Below are 13,741 nucleotides of genomic sequence, written 5' to 3' on the forward strand. Positions count from 1 at the left end.
AGCCCAACATCTAACTTCCTCTGAAGAGAAATTGGAGATCTTCAGGAGTCAAGGACTCCATAGCTGCATCATCCGAGTTGATTGTCGAGTTGATCATGTTGGTTTTCTTCTCCTGGAGAAGTACCATACGACTTTCGACCGAGTCCTCAATGCAAAGGCGTGTGATGATACAAGGCCGAGTCTGGCCAATGCGGTGACATCGATCCGCCGACTGCCATTCGGCGGCAGGATTCCACCAAGGATCGACAATAAACACACGTGAGGCCTCGGTCAAGTTAAGGGCTACACCACCCGCCTTCAGCGACACAAGGAAACACTCAACATCCACGTTGGTCATGAAGTGGTTGATGGATGCTTGTCGTTGAGCAGGCGACATGCTGCCGTCAAGCATAACAGTAGTGATGCCAGCACGGCGCAAACGCCACTCGATCAGTTGCAGCATGGTGGTGAACTGTGAGAAGATGATCGACTTATGAGTTCCGTTGTCCTTGCGCATGCGATGGATCTCGTGCACCAGAAGCTCGATTTTGGACGACGAAGTCCAGTTCTCCATCTTGATGCGGTTGATGATCGAGGACTTCTTGACAAGGGCCTCATCCTGCTCAATCTCTGGCTGCTCCAGATCGATGGAGAGGGGTATGTGACACTTGGGGCAAGAAGGCTGGTCTTGGTAGTTGACATAGCTCTTGGCACAGGAGCGGCAGAAGTCGTGCTTGCATCGGGATCGAATCGCTTCCTCGGCAGGTTCGTCGCAGATACAGCACTCCAGGACATTCTGTCCGCCCTCACTAGACTTCTTCAAGATCAGATCAGGATGGTCGGCAACCTGACGCATTTGCATGATCAGACCGAAAATGTTGGCATAGTTGTTCAGAAGAACACCCTGCGCCACGTAAGTATCGAACTTGCGTTGACCGCTAGACATGATACTATTGGCAAAATCATTCTCTTCTTCACCGAAGAATTGGCGGTCGACGTAGATCTCCTTGACAGGGAGCTCCATAGAGTCAGTGTGGTCTTTCTTCAGGCGCCGCAGCATGATCCTGTCCGTCATAAGGCGCAGCTTTACAAAGGCCTCCTTGCCCTCGCCACGATTGCCGTACTTCTGAATGGGGTTCAAGAGCTCTTGGTTAAATACAGACACGTGCCGCATCGAGTTATGAGAGCCTGGGTCTCGTTAGTCAGAGCAAACACAAACAAAACAAGGCGGGTGACATACAGTGGTTGCATCTACCGTTCTCGTCCATAGACCATTCCAGAGTCGAACACGGGCAGTTCTTGCAGAGATATGAGGCAAACGGCTTGATGTTAAGGAACCGGATTAAGGAGAAGAACTCCCCAATGCGGTTCTGTAGAGGCGTACCGGTGAGGCACCAACGATAATCGACTTTGAGGGCAAAGCAAGCCTTTGCCGTCATGGTAGTTCGCGTCTGCAAGCAGTGTTAGCTGGTATCGTTTGCGAATAATTGAAGATAATTTGTAACCAACCTTGATGCAATGGGCCTCATCCAGAATCACTCGATGGAACTGGATCGAATGGATGGCGCTCTTCTCTTTGTAAAGGCCATTTTTGCGCTTGAAACCCTTCTCCTGCTTGCGATATATAGATTCCAAGCTATTGTAGGACATGAGGAGGACGTCGAACTTTTTGAGCTGGGCGCTTGTCATGTTCTTGGCTTTCGCGTTGGTGCCGTGGAAGATGAGGGTCTTGAGCTTGCCGTCGGTGTACGACTCAATCTCAGCTGTCCACTGCATCAAAGCAACCGGCGGAACCAAGACCAGTGAGGGCTTCTTTGCCGGGTAATCTGACATGATGAGCGAGACGGCCTGGATGGTTTTGCCCAGTCCCATTTCATCACCAAGAAGACCTCCCTTCCACTCCAGACCTTCCATGGCCTTCATCCAAGCAAGACCTTCGAGCTGGAAGGGCTTGAGCTGTCGTGAGATCGACATGGGTTGGTTAGCCCTTCCTGCTTTGAGAACGGGCATGTTCTCAAGATCCTTCCACATGGTCTTCAATACTGGGTGGTTTGACTCGAGAGTTTGACGGGCTTTTTTCTGCCTTTTCTCGCTGGCAGGAAGTCTGTATTGCCGGCGTTGTTCAAGGAAGTCTTGTCTTGTCGGGCCCCCATCATTGGCTTCATCTGCAGAACTGAAGGCACTGTCATCGTCCTCCAAAGCGTCATGGTATTCCTCCTCATCACTAGTCGGGAGTGAGACTTGACGTCGGTTCCGGCGCGTGACCGTGGCCATAACCTCGTCTTCACTATCGAGAGGGTCAACGGCGGGCGGCCCTTGCGTGGTTTTGGCCTTCTTCCGTGCAGGTGCCGAGATCCGCAATGGCTCATCGTCATCCTCTTCGAAGTCGTAGTCTGCCTCATCATCGTCCTCTTGCTCATCAGCCGAGTCGGCGATGACTGCGGGCTGTGAATTGCCGGGATATTTTCGCTTCGTTCCAGCCGGAGCCTTGCCCTTGCCCTTCACGTCAGATGCCGGGGGGAGGTTCCTGATCACATCTTGAAGGTATTCCTCATCATCGTCGTCCACCTTAGCCACAGTCGAGGTCCTAGCACTTCTTCTGGGAGGGGGTTTCGAGCTTGAAGGCTTTACCGTGATCTCATCGACAGCTTTCATGTCCTCTTCTCGCTGAAGACGTCGGGCCAGAGCTCCGTCTGGAGAGTTGTTGCCATCGAGCCCGAACCCGTCATCATCTTCTAAATCGCCAATAACGTACGAAGTGGACTTAGTAGGCTTTCGGGCTCGTCTAGCTCTTGAAGAGAGCGAACCAAAGCCCTTAGGCTTTTCGTCGTCTTCATCCGAAGGGTCTTCTTCACCGGTTGGGAAACTTGGAAGTTCCACAACAAGAGAGCGACGTGCGGGTTTGGTGGCGGTCTGCTTCGTTACAACGGAAGGAGCTGGAGTCACAGCATTGCTTGTAGCTGGTGTTGAGTACTCGCCGCTCTCGGAAACTGACTGCGCGGGACTGAGGGCCGACGAGACAGACTCGGACTCAACCGCAGGGGCTTTCGCCTTGGGTGGTCTGCCGCGACCTCTCTTAGGGGGCGTCGGTGCCACTGGGGCGCTGTCAAGGCCATCCTGATCACCCAAAGCTAGGGAGCGTCTTGTACGAGGTGCCATTATCGCATGTGCATGTGGTTACGTAATAGAGAGAACGGAAACCACAGAAGAGATTCGTGAAAAGTGAAGGTAAGGCGCAACAGGACACACACACTCAAGCGATGGGACTTGCCATGTAGGAAAGACAGTGACGAGTGGGTGGAAGAAAGTGACGGTGAGGGTAGAGTGTAAATGAAGGAAGCCTTTGCGGTTGACAATGAACCCAAAGAAAATAAAAGTACAGGGGCCGACAGTTGAATGGCAGAAGTGAACGATTGGCCGGTCGACCTGAGTTCTGGGAGACCAATCAAACGTGTATGAGCTGAAAATCTCAGGCCAACATGACAAAACTGAGAGATGGACAGGATGGGGATCAACTGAATTGGGATGGAAAATCTGAACTCTGCGAGCTCGATTCGCCTTTAGAGGGTGGCGATATTGGGAAGAAGCAACGGAGGGGCAGTTCGCGCTGCTACCACGAGAGCAGGTGACTTTAGCTCGGTTTGGCCTGCATTCAATTAAAGAAGTCGCTTGGTCGCTGGTCCCCTGTCAACTCCAGGCAGAAACCAGCTCCACTCCTGCAGACGGCGAGACGGGCTGAATGGGGTACTGGATCGTGCGAATCGTTTTAGTTGATCTACTTCTTTGTCTCGGCCAATCAGGGCAGTGACACACGCTTTGTAGCTGGCATGCAAGGTACCTGTACCTTCCCTTGTCCGACTTATTCTAGGCTACATGTACCCCGCTGAAACCTGCCTGAGCTAGTGCCCGCCATCGAGCCAGCAACCAGCGACCGACCGCCCAGTAGCCCGCCCACTTGAATGATGCACTCACTCAACGCGTCCACCAAGTGGCAATTCCGCGACTAAGATTTCCATTGTTCAAGTGGCAGGGATCTATCTCATTATCCCCGATAGGTAGAATCAAACTGCCAGCCAGGCTGCCAGACCGATTGAGCAAGTTTGGTTTCTGTCACTGGTAGTGGTTTGGGACCTCTCAACCAGAAAAGCTTTTGGGTGTACGACACTCTTCACAACCTGTTGTCGTCTTGACAAAGCCATCACCTCGAACTGTACGTTCTGTCACTCCTTATTAAGGCAAGCTGCCTGCCTACTTTGCCCAATCCAGGCTACATAAGCTACGGCATACAACTTCCACTTGAAATTCCTCTTTGAAGTCAGTACAGGAGGGTGGATTTTCTGGCTTTCTATACAAACCAGAGCGATTCTATACCAGAAGAGCGCCAGGCTGAGTGTTACCCTCCACCTTCACCATGTAAGTTTGATGATGATAATGATGGAAATTTCTAAAAGCTACAGGTTCCATCTCACATTTCATGAACTGACATCTTCCCAAAGGAGCAACCGTCAACAACGAGCTGGTCGGGCCATAAGAGGCCCGTAAGTGTACCCATTTCATCCTTCAACGATGAGGATTTCCCACTGACTTTTTATCGTAGCCACTCTGCATTGACGGACTTTTTGGCTGTGAGTACAACATTATCCCATGCCGTTCCTCCAGTTTGTGCTGACAATATGATTGTAGTCCCAAAACATCTCAGCGAACAGGATCCGTGAAGATGCTGAAGCTCGTCGGAATGCAGCCAATGCATCTAACGTCCAGACCGCTGATGCAGGCGCCTCTAGCACTGCTGGGAATGGAGATGCCACTCAGGTAGCCGAGGCCGAGGAGGCCGTCCAAGTCGCCACTGCTGCCGACAAGGCAGCAGAGAAGAAGCGCAAGTCACAGGCCGCTGCTATTGATAAGATCAAGAAAAGCAAAGCTTTCAAGAAGCGCAAGCGGCAGGACGAGGACTCTGATTCAGATGGCATAGCCGAAGCCATTCTTGCTGAGAGAGCCGCGCCGCTGCCTGGTCAGATGGAGAACTGCGAGATATGCGACAAGCGTTTCACCGTCACTCCTTACTCGCGTGCTGGTCCCAACGGTGGCCTATTATGCAATAAGTGTGGGAAGGAACTTGCCCAAGACGACAAAGACGAGCAGGCACAGAAGAAGAAGAAGAAGGTGGCGGCGCGAGGCACTGCTAGACGACAAGTTGCAAGCAACCGCCTGGATGGTGTCATCGGATGCAAGAGCTTGATGACAATGTGCATCTCGACGTTAGTGAACAATATCGACCTCGCCGATGACCTTGGAGACGTGCCGGCTCAGATTGTAGATCGCGTCGCTCGTCAGGTTGCCAAACGCCGTATTCTGACCCCGATGAGCCTGAACCTGTTTCTTCAGTCTGGCTATGAGGACGTCACAGTCTACGATGCCGCAAAGCTGGGGGCTGATGACTTGACCCGCATCTTCCAGATGGTCCCAAAGCTGAAGAACCTCAAGCTCAAAAACGCCATCCAGTTCAAAGACGAAGTCATGGACTACCTCATCACCCGACAAACACCCCTCGACAGTCTTTATCTTCACGGTGCCAACCTCGTCTCGGAAGAGGCCTGGAAGAGATTCCTTGTGGCCAAAGGAAAGCATTTGAAAGCTCTTCGAGTCTACTTCACGGACAAACATGTCGGTGATAATTTCACCGCTACGTTGAAGGATACCTGCCCAGCTCTCAAGTGCCTCAAGATTGCCCACAATCAGCAAGTTACAGATGTGGGAATCGAGCATATATCTGAACTCAATGAACTGGAGCACCTTAGCATCCAGCTGATCACGCCTACCTCAACTGAGCCTTACGTTAAAGTCATTAACAGCATAGGCCGAAACCTACGGACTCTGTCACTCACGGGCGAAAGCCTCGCAGACCTGGATGACCGCGTGCTTGATGCGATCCACGAAAACTGCACATTGCTTCGCAAGCTTCGCATCACTCACAGTGAGGTCATGACGGATGCAGGCTTTGTAAGACTGTTCAAGAACTGGGCCAACAAGCCACTTACGTTCATCGATTTTGAGAAGTGCCGACACGTTGACTCCTCCAAGCCTCGAGAGAATGCCCATCTGAACGGGCTCTGCTCTGATGGCTTCCGCGCTCTGATGAGTCACTCTGGGAAGTCTCTGAAGCAGCTGAATGTTCATGCTTGCCGGCATATCAGTCGGGAGGCCTTCGAGGATGTGTTCTCACTCGAAAAGGAATATCCTGAACTGGAAAACATGGAGATCAGTTTCTGTGAGGAGGTGACCGACTTTGTTGTGGGATGCATCTTCCGGACATGCCCGAAGCTGAAGAACCTCAACGTCTTTGGTTGCATGAAGTTGAAGGAAGTACGAGTACCCAAGGGAAGGATTCTTGTTGGTATGCCCAACGCGATGGGCATGGAAATCGAGGGTACTGAGGATTGATCATGTCAAGCCAGTCGAGCTGATAAACGATACTGTATGCACAGGGATGCAGCACCCTGGACCTGGGGATATGGTGTACGATGATGAAGGGGTTGCTAGAGAGCCTTTGCTTTGATATGTTTCTGTAGTTGATCTGTAGTGGTAGCCTGAGTTATATTTCTAATGTGGCCGAGGGCATGTCCAGTGGCTTTAGGAATAATAATAGACGAACGACCCAAGGCCTCATGTATTCCTCATGTTGGTGGTGTTCCTTGTCAAAACTGGGCCTGAAATGGACCCTTATCTGTCTCTGGTACAAGCGAGGGAGAGAATTTGCAGTCAAGGCGTTGCGAATCAAGCATGATTAGAGATGCAGACGCCTTTCTGGGGCCATATATCTTACGCGACAGAAGTCTCGGTGCATTGTGTGTCATCAATTGCATATATAGTCCGCTGGAAGTAGTGGTTATAGAAAGGGGCAGGCAGTAGTAAAAGGCCTCGATTCTGGCATAATATCTATCACATCTCCGCACCTTACATGAGACGTGGTAGTCATGATGCCGAGGTCCTCTAGGGAGTGTACGGTTCAGTTTGATGCTATGGTAACGCTAGTCTTTGCATGTTCTCAAATAATTGGATCATTGAGTTGTAGGGGCCATTGATGAATCCTCTGGACCGTCTTTGCGTTGCGCTGGGATTCGACCCTGCGAGGTCGATTAGTATGCATATAACCTGGCTTGATGCAGGCGACCCAACTAAGCGCACGGCATGCTATGCTATGCAGCCCCGGAGTGTATACCGGACCCAAATTGACGGACTAGCATGACATGCATTTCACGATGATCAACGAAAGGGGCGGCAACGGCGGGCAGAACTTCGATATATTCCATTCCCTCATGAAACTAAAACAACAAGTATTTGGAAGCAGTACCAAGCGGCGCTTCCTGTATTCCTGTTTCCCAAGCAAAAACACGAAAACCAAACGCTTACTCCGTACCGTCGCATACATATCCATTCACTCCTCGGTGTGCCGACCAAGGAAAAACAACCATTCATCCCGTAGACTCAAGTTTGTTGTTGTTGTTGCGGACCGCCTTGAACGCCACTTATCCTCCGAAAAGCGCTAGCAAGGAGGCCTTTCAGGTATGGTGCTTGTGGTCGCGGGGTGATGCTCTAATCGTCCTATTGAGGACGTTGGTCAGAACACGTCGATAGGCCCAGGGGCGGCTAAGAAAAGGGTTATACGGGGTGGTTTACCTCGGGAACATCAACATCGCCTGCCACGTAACCCGGCGCATCATCGTCTTCATCCTCATCGTCGTCTAGAGCGATGCGAGCGTTCACATCAGCCTCGGCTCCAAGGTCCATGTCACTGTCTGTTCGATGGATGATGGTTGGTGAGCGAGCACCAAAGGGGGGTTTGGCCGAACGCGTCCGTGCACCACAGCAGAAAGCAGCTCCTGTGCGCCACGAGAACGAACGCGTCCAAGCTACGCGTTGGACTCACCAGCGTGGTCCTCCTCCTCGTCATCGACGACGGCGTCGGCGTCCTCATCCATGTCCTCGTCCTGCTCCTCCTCGTCGCCGTTATCGACGGGATCGGTGCTCTTGCGTTTGCTTGCGCGCGCCGTCCGGGCATTGTTGGCGCTGGCGGTGGCGGCCTTCTTGGAAGCAGAGGTGGTGAGCTTCTTGGGGGTGGCGCCGGCCTTCTTGGGGGTAGCGGCCTTCTCGGCGTCCGACTTGGGAGGGCGGCCACGGCCCCGGCCCGAGGGCTCCTTGGGGGACGCGGGTGCCTTCTTCTTGGAGGGGTCCATCGGGGGGCGACCGCGGGGACGTCCGGAGGGGGCAGGCTTGACGACCTTGCTCACGCCGTTCTTCGGGGGTCTGCCACGGCCGCGCTTGACGGGGGGCTCGCCAGACTCGGCCGCCGTGACGGGCTCGGCCTTCTTGGGGGTGGCGGCAGCTGCGCGAGGTTCGCGTCCCGAAGGACGGCCGCGGGTAGGTCTAGCTGGCGCCATTGTGCTGGGGCAATTGCAAGAACAAAATTCTTACAAAGTCGGAAAAAATGGCAGAATTCGGGTCGCAAGTCTTGTTAGAGGATGCGACGATGGTTGATGATGGGAGGAAAATAGAAAAATTAAATGGGAGAAAATTGGGAAAGCTGGGGGGAAGAGGGCAGAGGGTGCGGTTGCAGCAGCTTTGGTCGCAAATACTGATTGATTGATGAGACGCGCTTCCGCCAGCAGCTTGGGCATGGCATGGGTGTTCGCGTCGGTACGAGGTACTTGCCGCCTATACCGTCACTGGTCCATTCTAAGGGGCCTAGCGTGCTGCACATCCACTGCGCCCACTGGACCTACCAGACGTGGCCTGTCTTCCCCGGCACTCAATTCTGGCTGTCTGGCACTCTAAGGCAAACAGGGGTAGCTCTTACCCTGAGGGTATTAGCAATTACCCTCTTACAGGGCAAAAGAAATATGAGAAACGTAGTTGGTCACATCTCCTGTTATTATTTCCCAGTTTTATCGTATTTATTTTGCGGAATATTGCAGAATATTGTAGACAACATGGAACCCGTCATTTAACCCGACTTATCTGCCGCGGGTTGCGCGGGCTTGTCTTACCTCGAGGAGAATACTGTCCGACCAAGCCAGCGAGCGTAGCATGGCAGGAACGGCCGAGACTTGACCTCGCTCACTCACTCATCATATCTTCTCTGTCCCCAATCCGCCCCCCTGTAACCCAACTTCTTCTCCATGGTCCGCATCGTGAAATATATGGATGCACCATGCCCGACCATAACTGGGCAATTTCCTATCTACCACATACAGGAATTCGGAACAATAAGACTTTGGGTTATGTCTAAGCCGCCCGCTTGACGAAAGTGTAACATAGTGCTAGCCGGACTTCCGTCCGATTTCGAGGGCGAACATGAGGGGGCGCAGCGACAAGACCAAGTATTATCCCCAGCACCCACCCAACTTTCCCAGGCATCCCCATTAGTTCTGTTTCTCCATGATCGCATGACCTGATTGATCTTTGATGAAGTCATCCATCTGGCTCGCGTCTTCAGGGAGAACCAGATTGAGGAAGACCCCGATGACTGCAGCAACAATGAAAGGCGTTTCGACGATCAAGTTGATACCTTGCTCAAAACCAGCCAGGGCGACATTATCGCCATCGTAAGTCAGAATCTGAGAGAACCAGCCTGGCTGCACAATGTCGAGGAACCCGACACCCAGCGCCGCCGTCAAGATGAATCGGTTGCGTCTCGTGTATCTTACCAAGCTCAGCACGCGCAATCCAGCAACCTGTACGTCGCCGCGTTAATGGTGTCAACTACGCATCCGGCAGGGGATTGCCCTCGGAGCAACTTACGGCTATGGTTGAACAAAGGAAAACCTGCATACCCCCCAGGACCGATGGAGGCATTGATCCAAAGACCGCTCCGAATTTTCCAAAGATCCCCTGGGGCAGCATCGTCAGCTTAACTGGGAGCCTATGTAGCGTTGGCCCAGTGTCACTCACCATGAGGATAAGAAAACCTGCGGCACACCAACCTGCCCTCCTCGAGGCACATCCCGTCAGAGATATGACTCCGTTATTACCTGCTTGGCTTTTGATCTGTTAGAACTCGTGCCCATCACATCCCAGAGCTGGTAGTTGGAATCCTACCTGACCATAGGTGGCCCAGTCCCCAAAGCGCTGATCAAGCTGCCGAGGCCGTCACATAGGATGCCTCCTTGGACCCGGGAGTTGAACTCAGTGCCCTCGATGTCGACATTGCTGATTTCGGCCGTGGCGAGGATATCCGGCATGCATGAAACTGCCTCGCAGACAAACATGATCAACAGAGGCAATATCAATGCACCGTCTCCTGACAACTTGAAGGTGTGAACCCAGAGGAACGTCACGGCGGGCGCCGCCCGAATGTTTGCCATGGACCAGTAGCCAGTCAAGCCGGAGATGAGGCAGCCGACGAACAGTCCGATGATGACTGACGAGGACTTCATCAGGGGCGACCCAAATTGCTCCACCAGGACAATGGAAACAAAAACGGCGAACCCAAGTCCTATCAGCTTCGGATGACCCCTATCGCGCGCCAAACATGAGCACAGTGCTTTCTTACTTGTGTGATGCAGGAAGAGGGTAAAGGCGTAACTTACCAACTCAATGGTTTTGGGGCTGTTGTGTCGGGGCACACGACGTAGAAGCCTCTGCCGCCATGGCAGTTACTACTCCCACCCCAATTCTGCATCCCGATCCCAACGAGGTAAATGCCGACCAGCAACAGCAAACTGCCGGTGACCACCTTTGGGAATACTCGGTTCAGAGTCTTCGGTGGTACGAAACTCATCAGAATCTGTACCCAAACCGTGCAGAGCATGGATCCCAGGATGGCCCCCCATGCGTCCGGACATGGCAACGGCGCACCATCGGAACCAGTAGGACAGTTGCCGTCTTTGTACCTCCGGCTGGTGTAGTTGAAGGCAATGGGCAGAATATCAAAGGTCGGGCCCACCACGGACAGGAGCCCGGTGCCAATGAAGAAGGGCGTCTTGGCTAGATGCACTCTAGTCACCTGGAGGGCCGTCGCGATCCCGGCCAAGATGAACGCCGCCGAGACCATGTACTGCGTCGTCGACGAGTCCAGATGGAAGGCGCCGCTTGCGATGGCCAATGGGGGCGACACAATGGACCCGACCATGCATAGCGCATGTTGAAGCCCCATGATGACGGTCAGTAATATGGGCACCTCGTCATGGAGACCGTAGAATGGTGTCTTGTGGTGCTTATACTTCCGGTTCAAAGGCCATATATTGGGCGCAATGAGATATAAGTAATCCTACGATCACAAGTTAAGCGGCCCGCATTGCAGTTTGCACTTAGAGGAGAGTCGAAAGGGAGCATCATCACTCACATAATCCCCCAGCCAGCCATCCTTGCTTGTCAAATACCACTTGAGGTAAGATAACTTCGAATCGAGCCCTTGATTGATGGCACTGCGCTCGGAAATGGAACCGAGACCGGCTGGGTTGCGGGGTTCTGACTCCTTGGTCGCTTTGGGTTCTTTTTCCGAGAATGGACTCGAGGCAGACATTGCGCAGGGACTGTTGCCAGGCCGTGGCTTCCTTTCCACCACTCCGAATAAAGGGAGATGCGTCTCAAGTCATTTATAACGATGCATTTGTTCTATGTATTCTCGTTCTCATTCTCCGATGCCACATCACTATCGGGATAGAATAGTCGGCCGCCGATCTGTACGACCGAATACAAAATGCCAGGATCCATGCCGGCAGTCGTATCGAAGGCTTGGCTGTCTTCGATAGGCACGCTGCAGTATCTTTCGTATCACCCCGGAGCTGGCCGGTGTGGGGAAGCTTGATGCTTGGAAAGTCAACCCCTGTAAGACACTGCAGGGATTTATACACGAGAAGCAATACCCAATGCTGTGTTGCTGGTCGCCACAAACCGGCCTTCACTTTATGGGTCCTTTCCCGGTAGGTGTAAGGTCTGGCTCTGTCATCCACTATCTGGTTTACGGTTCCCCTTGTTGAGGTACAGCCTGTATTCTAGCTTTGTGCTGGATCTTGGCGGAAATGCCAAATAGGACACTCGACCTATCGAAATATCGAAGACGTTTCGATTTCGATATTACTTGATCTCAAGAGCATGGCACCGAGAGCCTTATTCGTATTCCCATCCGGCCTTCCAACTAGCCCTCACGCCACTCCTCTCCTGGATGCCCGCCACCGCCTGTCTGGCCGACTGAACAATCGCGCTCTCATCTGCAACGAGCAGCCTGCCGTCTTCCACGAGCATTCGACCGTCCACCATGACGTGGGTTACGTCTCTTCCTGTACAGCTACCGACAACTAAGCTGACAGGATCCATGCCACCGCGAGGAAACATTTCAGGGCTCCAGGGTGCGGCCCAGCTCGCTCTCACGTCGAGAACCACCAAGTCGGCCTTCTTCCCTACTCCCAGACTCCCAATTTCCGTCTCCAACCCCAGCGCCTTGGCCCCACGAATCGTGGCCATCTCCAGCGCCTCGTGAGCGCCTATGGACCCGGCATCGAGTAGGTTTCCCTTGTGCAGGATGGACGCGAGGTGCATCTCCCTAAGAATATCGTACGAGTTATTACAAGGTGCCCCGTCCATCCCCAACGCCACATTAACCCCCGCTCTGAGCATCGGGCCCACCTCTGCGATGCCCGACGCGAGCTTGAGGTTGCTCGTCGGGTTGTGCGCCACCGTGGTCCGCGATGCCTTCAGGATGGCCAGGTCGGTATCCGTGTCTAGGTGGCACATGTGCGCCAGCACCGTCTTGGGGCCCGTAAGCCCGGCGTCCCGGCAGAACTGCATCGGCGTCCTGTCGCCGTACACGTCCCGGAATATGGACAGGTCGCGCGGGGCCTCGGCGCAGTGCATGGTGATGCCGATGTCGTGCTGCTGGCACGCCTTCCCGGCTTCGGCGAAGGAGGATAGGGGGGCGCCGCGCGGGGTGCCGCAGGCGGCCCATACGTGAATGCGGTCGTTGGAGGTGCCGTGGAACTCGGAGTGGGCTGCGAGAAGGGACGGGATGCTCATGTGGTCTAGGTCTTTGTCCCTGGCGTCCGCGATCCCCAGCGCTGGGTTCGTCTCTACGAACTTGACGAGTTTCCCCTTATCGTCGTCATTTGTCAGTCGAGTACTGAGCATGCTTGTGATTAGCTGATGGAGGCATTTCGGGCGACTTACAAGACATGCTCGAATGCCCATCTCGGAGACGGCCCTCGCAACGTTGGCGAACCCGCTGCCGTGCGTGAGCATGGCCTCGAGAAAGCATGTGGTGCCGCTCAGCAGCATCTCGCCTATGGTCAGTCTGGCCGCCACATATCCATCCGCCGCGTCTCCCTCGCCCCTGTAGGCTGCCTCGAGCGGCCATATTCGATCGCAGAGCCAGGAGTGCAGGGGAAGGTCTTCGGCCAACCCCCGCAGGAGGGACTGCGCCAGATGCGCGTGGCTGTTGATAAGACCGGGTATGACGATTCGTCCTGGTAGTGACATTATCCGAACATCTTCCGGTAGTTTGTCCGGGGGCTTGGATGAGACGTGGGTTATGCGGCCATCTTGGACTAAGATGAAGCCGTTCAATATAATGCGTCTGCGCTGGTCTACTGTGATCACGGTGACGTCTCGTAGTAGAGTACTGCCAGAAATGTCTGACATGGTGGTGTGTAACGATACAGATAGGGGCGTCCTCGGTGTGTGCCCTTCATACGGGCTGTGTGAATGATTAGTTTAGATTATGCTAACAGCAATGTAAAGGCCAAATATCATTTATTGTGCCTAATAATGT

At 53.5% G+C, this 13,741-nt stretch overlaps 5 protein-coding genes across 5 annotated transcripts; 1 reads left to right on the forward strand and 4 right to left on the reverse strand.

The window, feature by feature from the left end:
• Positions 1–10: 10 nt before the first annotated feature.
• Positions 11–3,138, reverse strand: PG985_013303 (DNA repair protein RAD16; the record flags this gene model as incomplete). Its single annotated transcript, XM_066833069.1, has 3 exons — positions 11–1,167; positions 1,220–1,430; positions 1,489–3,138. The coding sequence occupies 3 exons, from the start codon at positions 3,136–3,138 to the stop codon at positions 11–13; spliced, it is 3,018 nt and encodes a 1,005-aa protein (XP_066677809.1).
• Positions 3,139–4,413: 1,275 nt separating this feature from the next.
• Positions 4,414–6,420, forward strand: PG985_013304 (uncharacterized protein; the record flags this gene model as incomplete). Its single annotated transcript, XM_066833070.1, has 3 exons — positions 4,414–4,517; positions 4,577–4,604; positions 4,663–6,420. 3 exons carry the CDS (start codon positions 4,414–4,416, stop codon positions 6,418–6,420), a joined length of 1,890 nt encoding a protein of 629 aa, XP_066677810.1.
• Positions 6,421–7,638: 1,218 nt separating this feature from the next.
• On the reverse strand, positions 7,639–8,417 carry PG985_013305 (uncharacterized protein; the record flags this gene model as incomplete). Its single annotated transcript, XM_066833071.1, has 2 exons — positions 7,639–7,859; positions 7,907–8,417. 2 exons carry the CDS (start codon positions 8,415–8,417, stop codon positions 7,639–7,641), a joined length of 732 nt encoding a protein of 243 aa, XP_066677811.1.
• A 981-nt stretch (positions 8,418–9,398) lies between these two features.
• On the reverse strand, positions 9,399–11,500 carry PG985_013306 (purine permease; the record flags this gene model as incomplete). The annotated part of the gene is made up of 5 exons (XM_066833072.1): positions 9,399–9,710; positions 9,778–9,898; positions 10,075–10,491; positions 10,566–11,245; positions 11,321–11,500. The coding sequence occupies 5 exons, from the start codon at positions 11,498–11,500 to the stop codon at positions 9,399–9,401; spliced, it is 1,710 nt and encodes a 569-aa protein (XP_066677812.1).
• Positions 11,501–12,087: 587 nt separating this feature from the next.
• PG985_013307 (5-methylthioadenosine/S-adenosylhomocysteine deaminase n1) lies at positions 12,088–13,611 on the reverse strand (the record flags this gene model as incomplete). Its single annotated transcript, XM_066833073.1, has 2 exons — positions 12,088–13,065; positions 13,141–13,611. 2 exons carry the CDS (start codon positions 13,609–13,611, stop codon positions 12,088–12,090), a joined length of 1,449 nt encoding a protein of 482 aa, XP_066677813.1.
• Between the last annotated feature and the right edge of the window lie 130 nt (positions 13,612–13,741).

The sequence above is a fragment of the Apiospora marii genome, assembly GCF_038362585.1.
Source record: "Apiospora marii strain CBS 49790 chromosome Unknown utg000011l_segment0_segment0, whole genome shotgun sequence".
Classification (NCBI taxonomy): Eukaryota; Fungi; Ascomycota; class Sordariomycetes; order Amphisphaeriales; family Apiosporaceae; genus Apiospora; species Apiospora marii.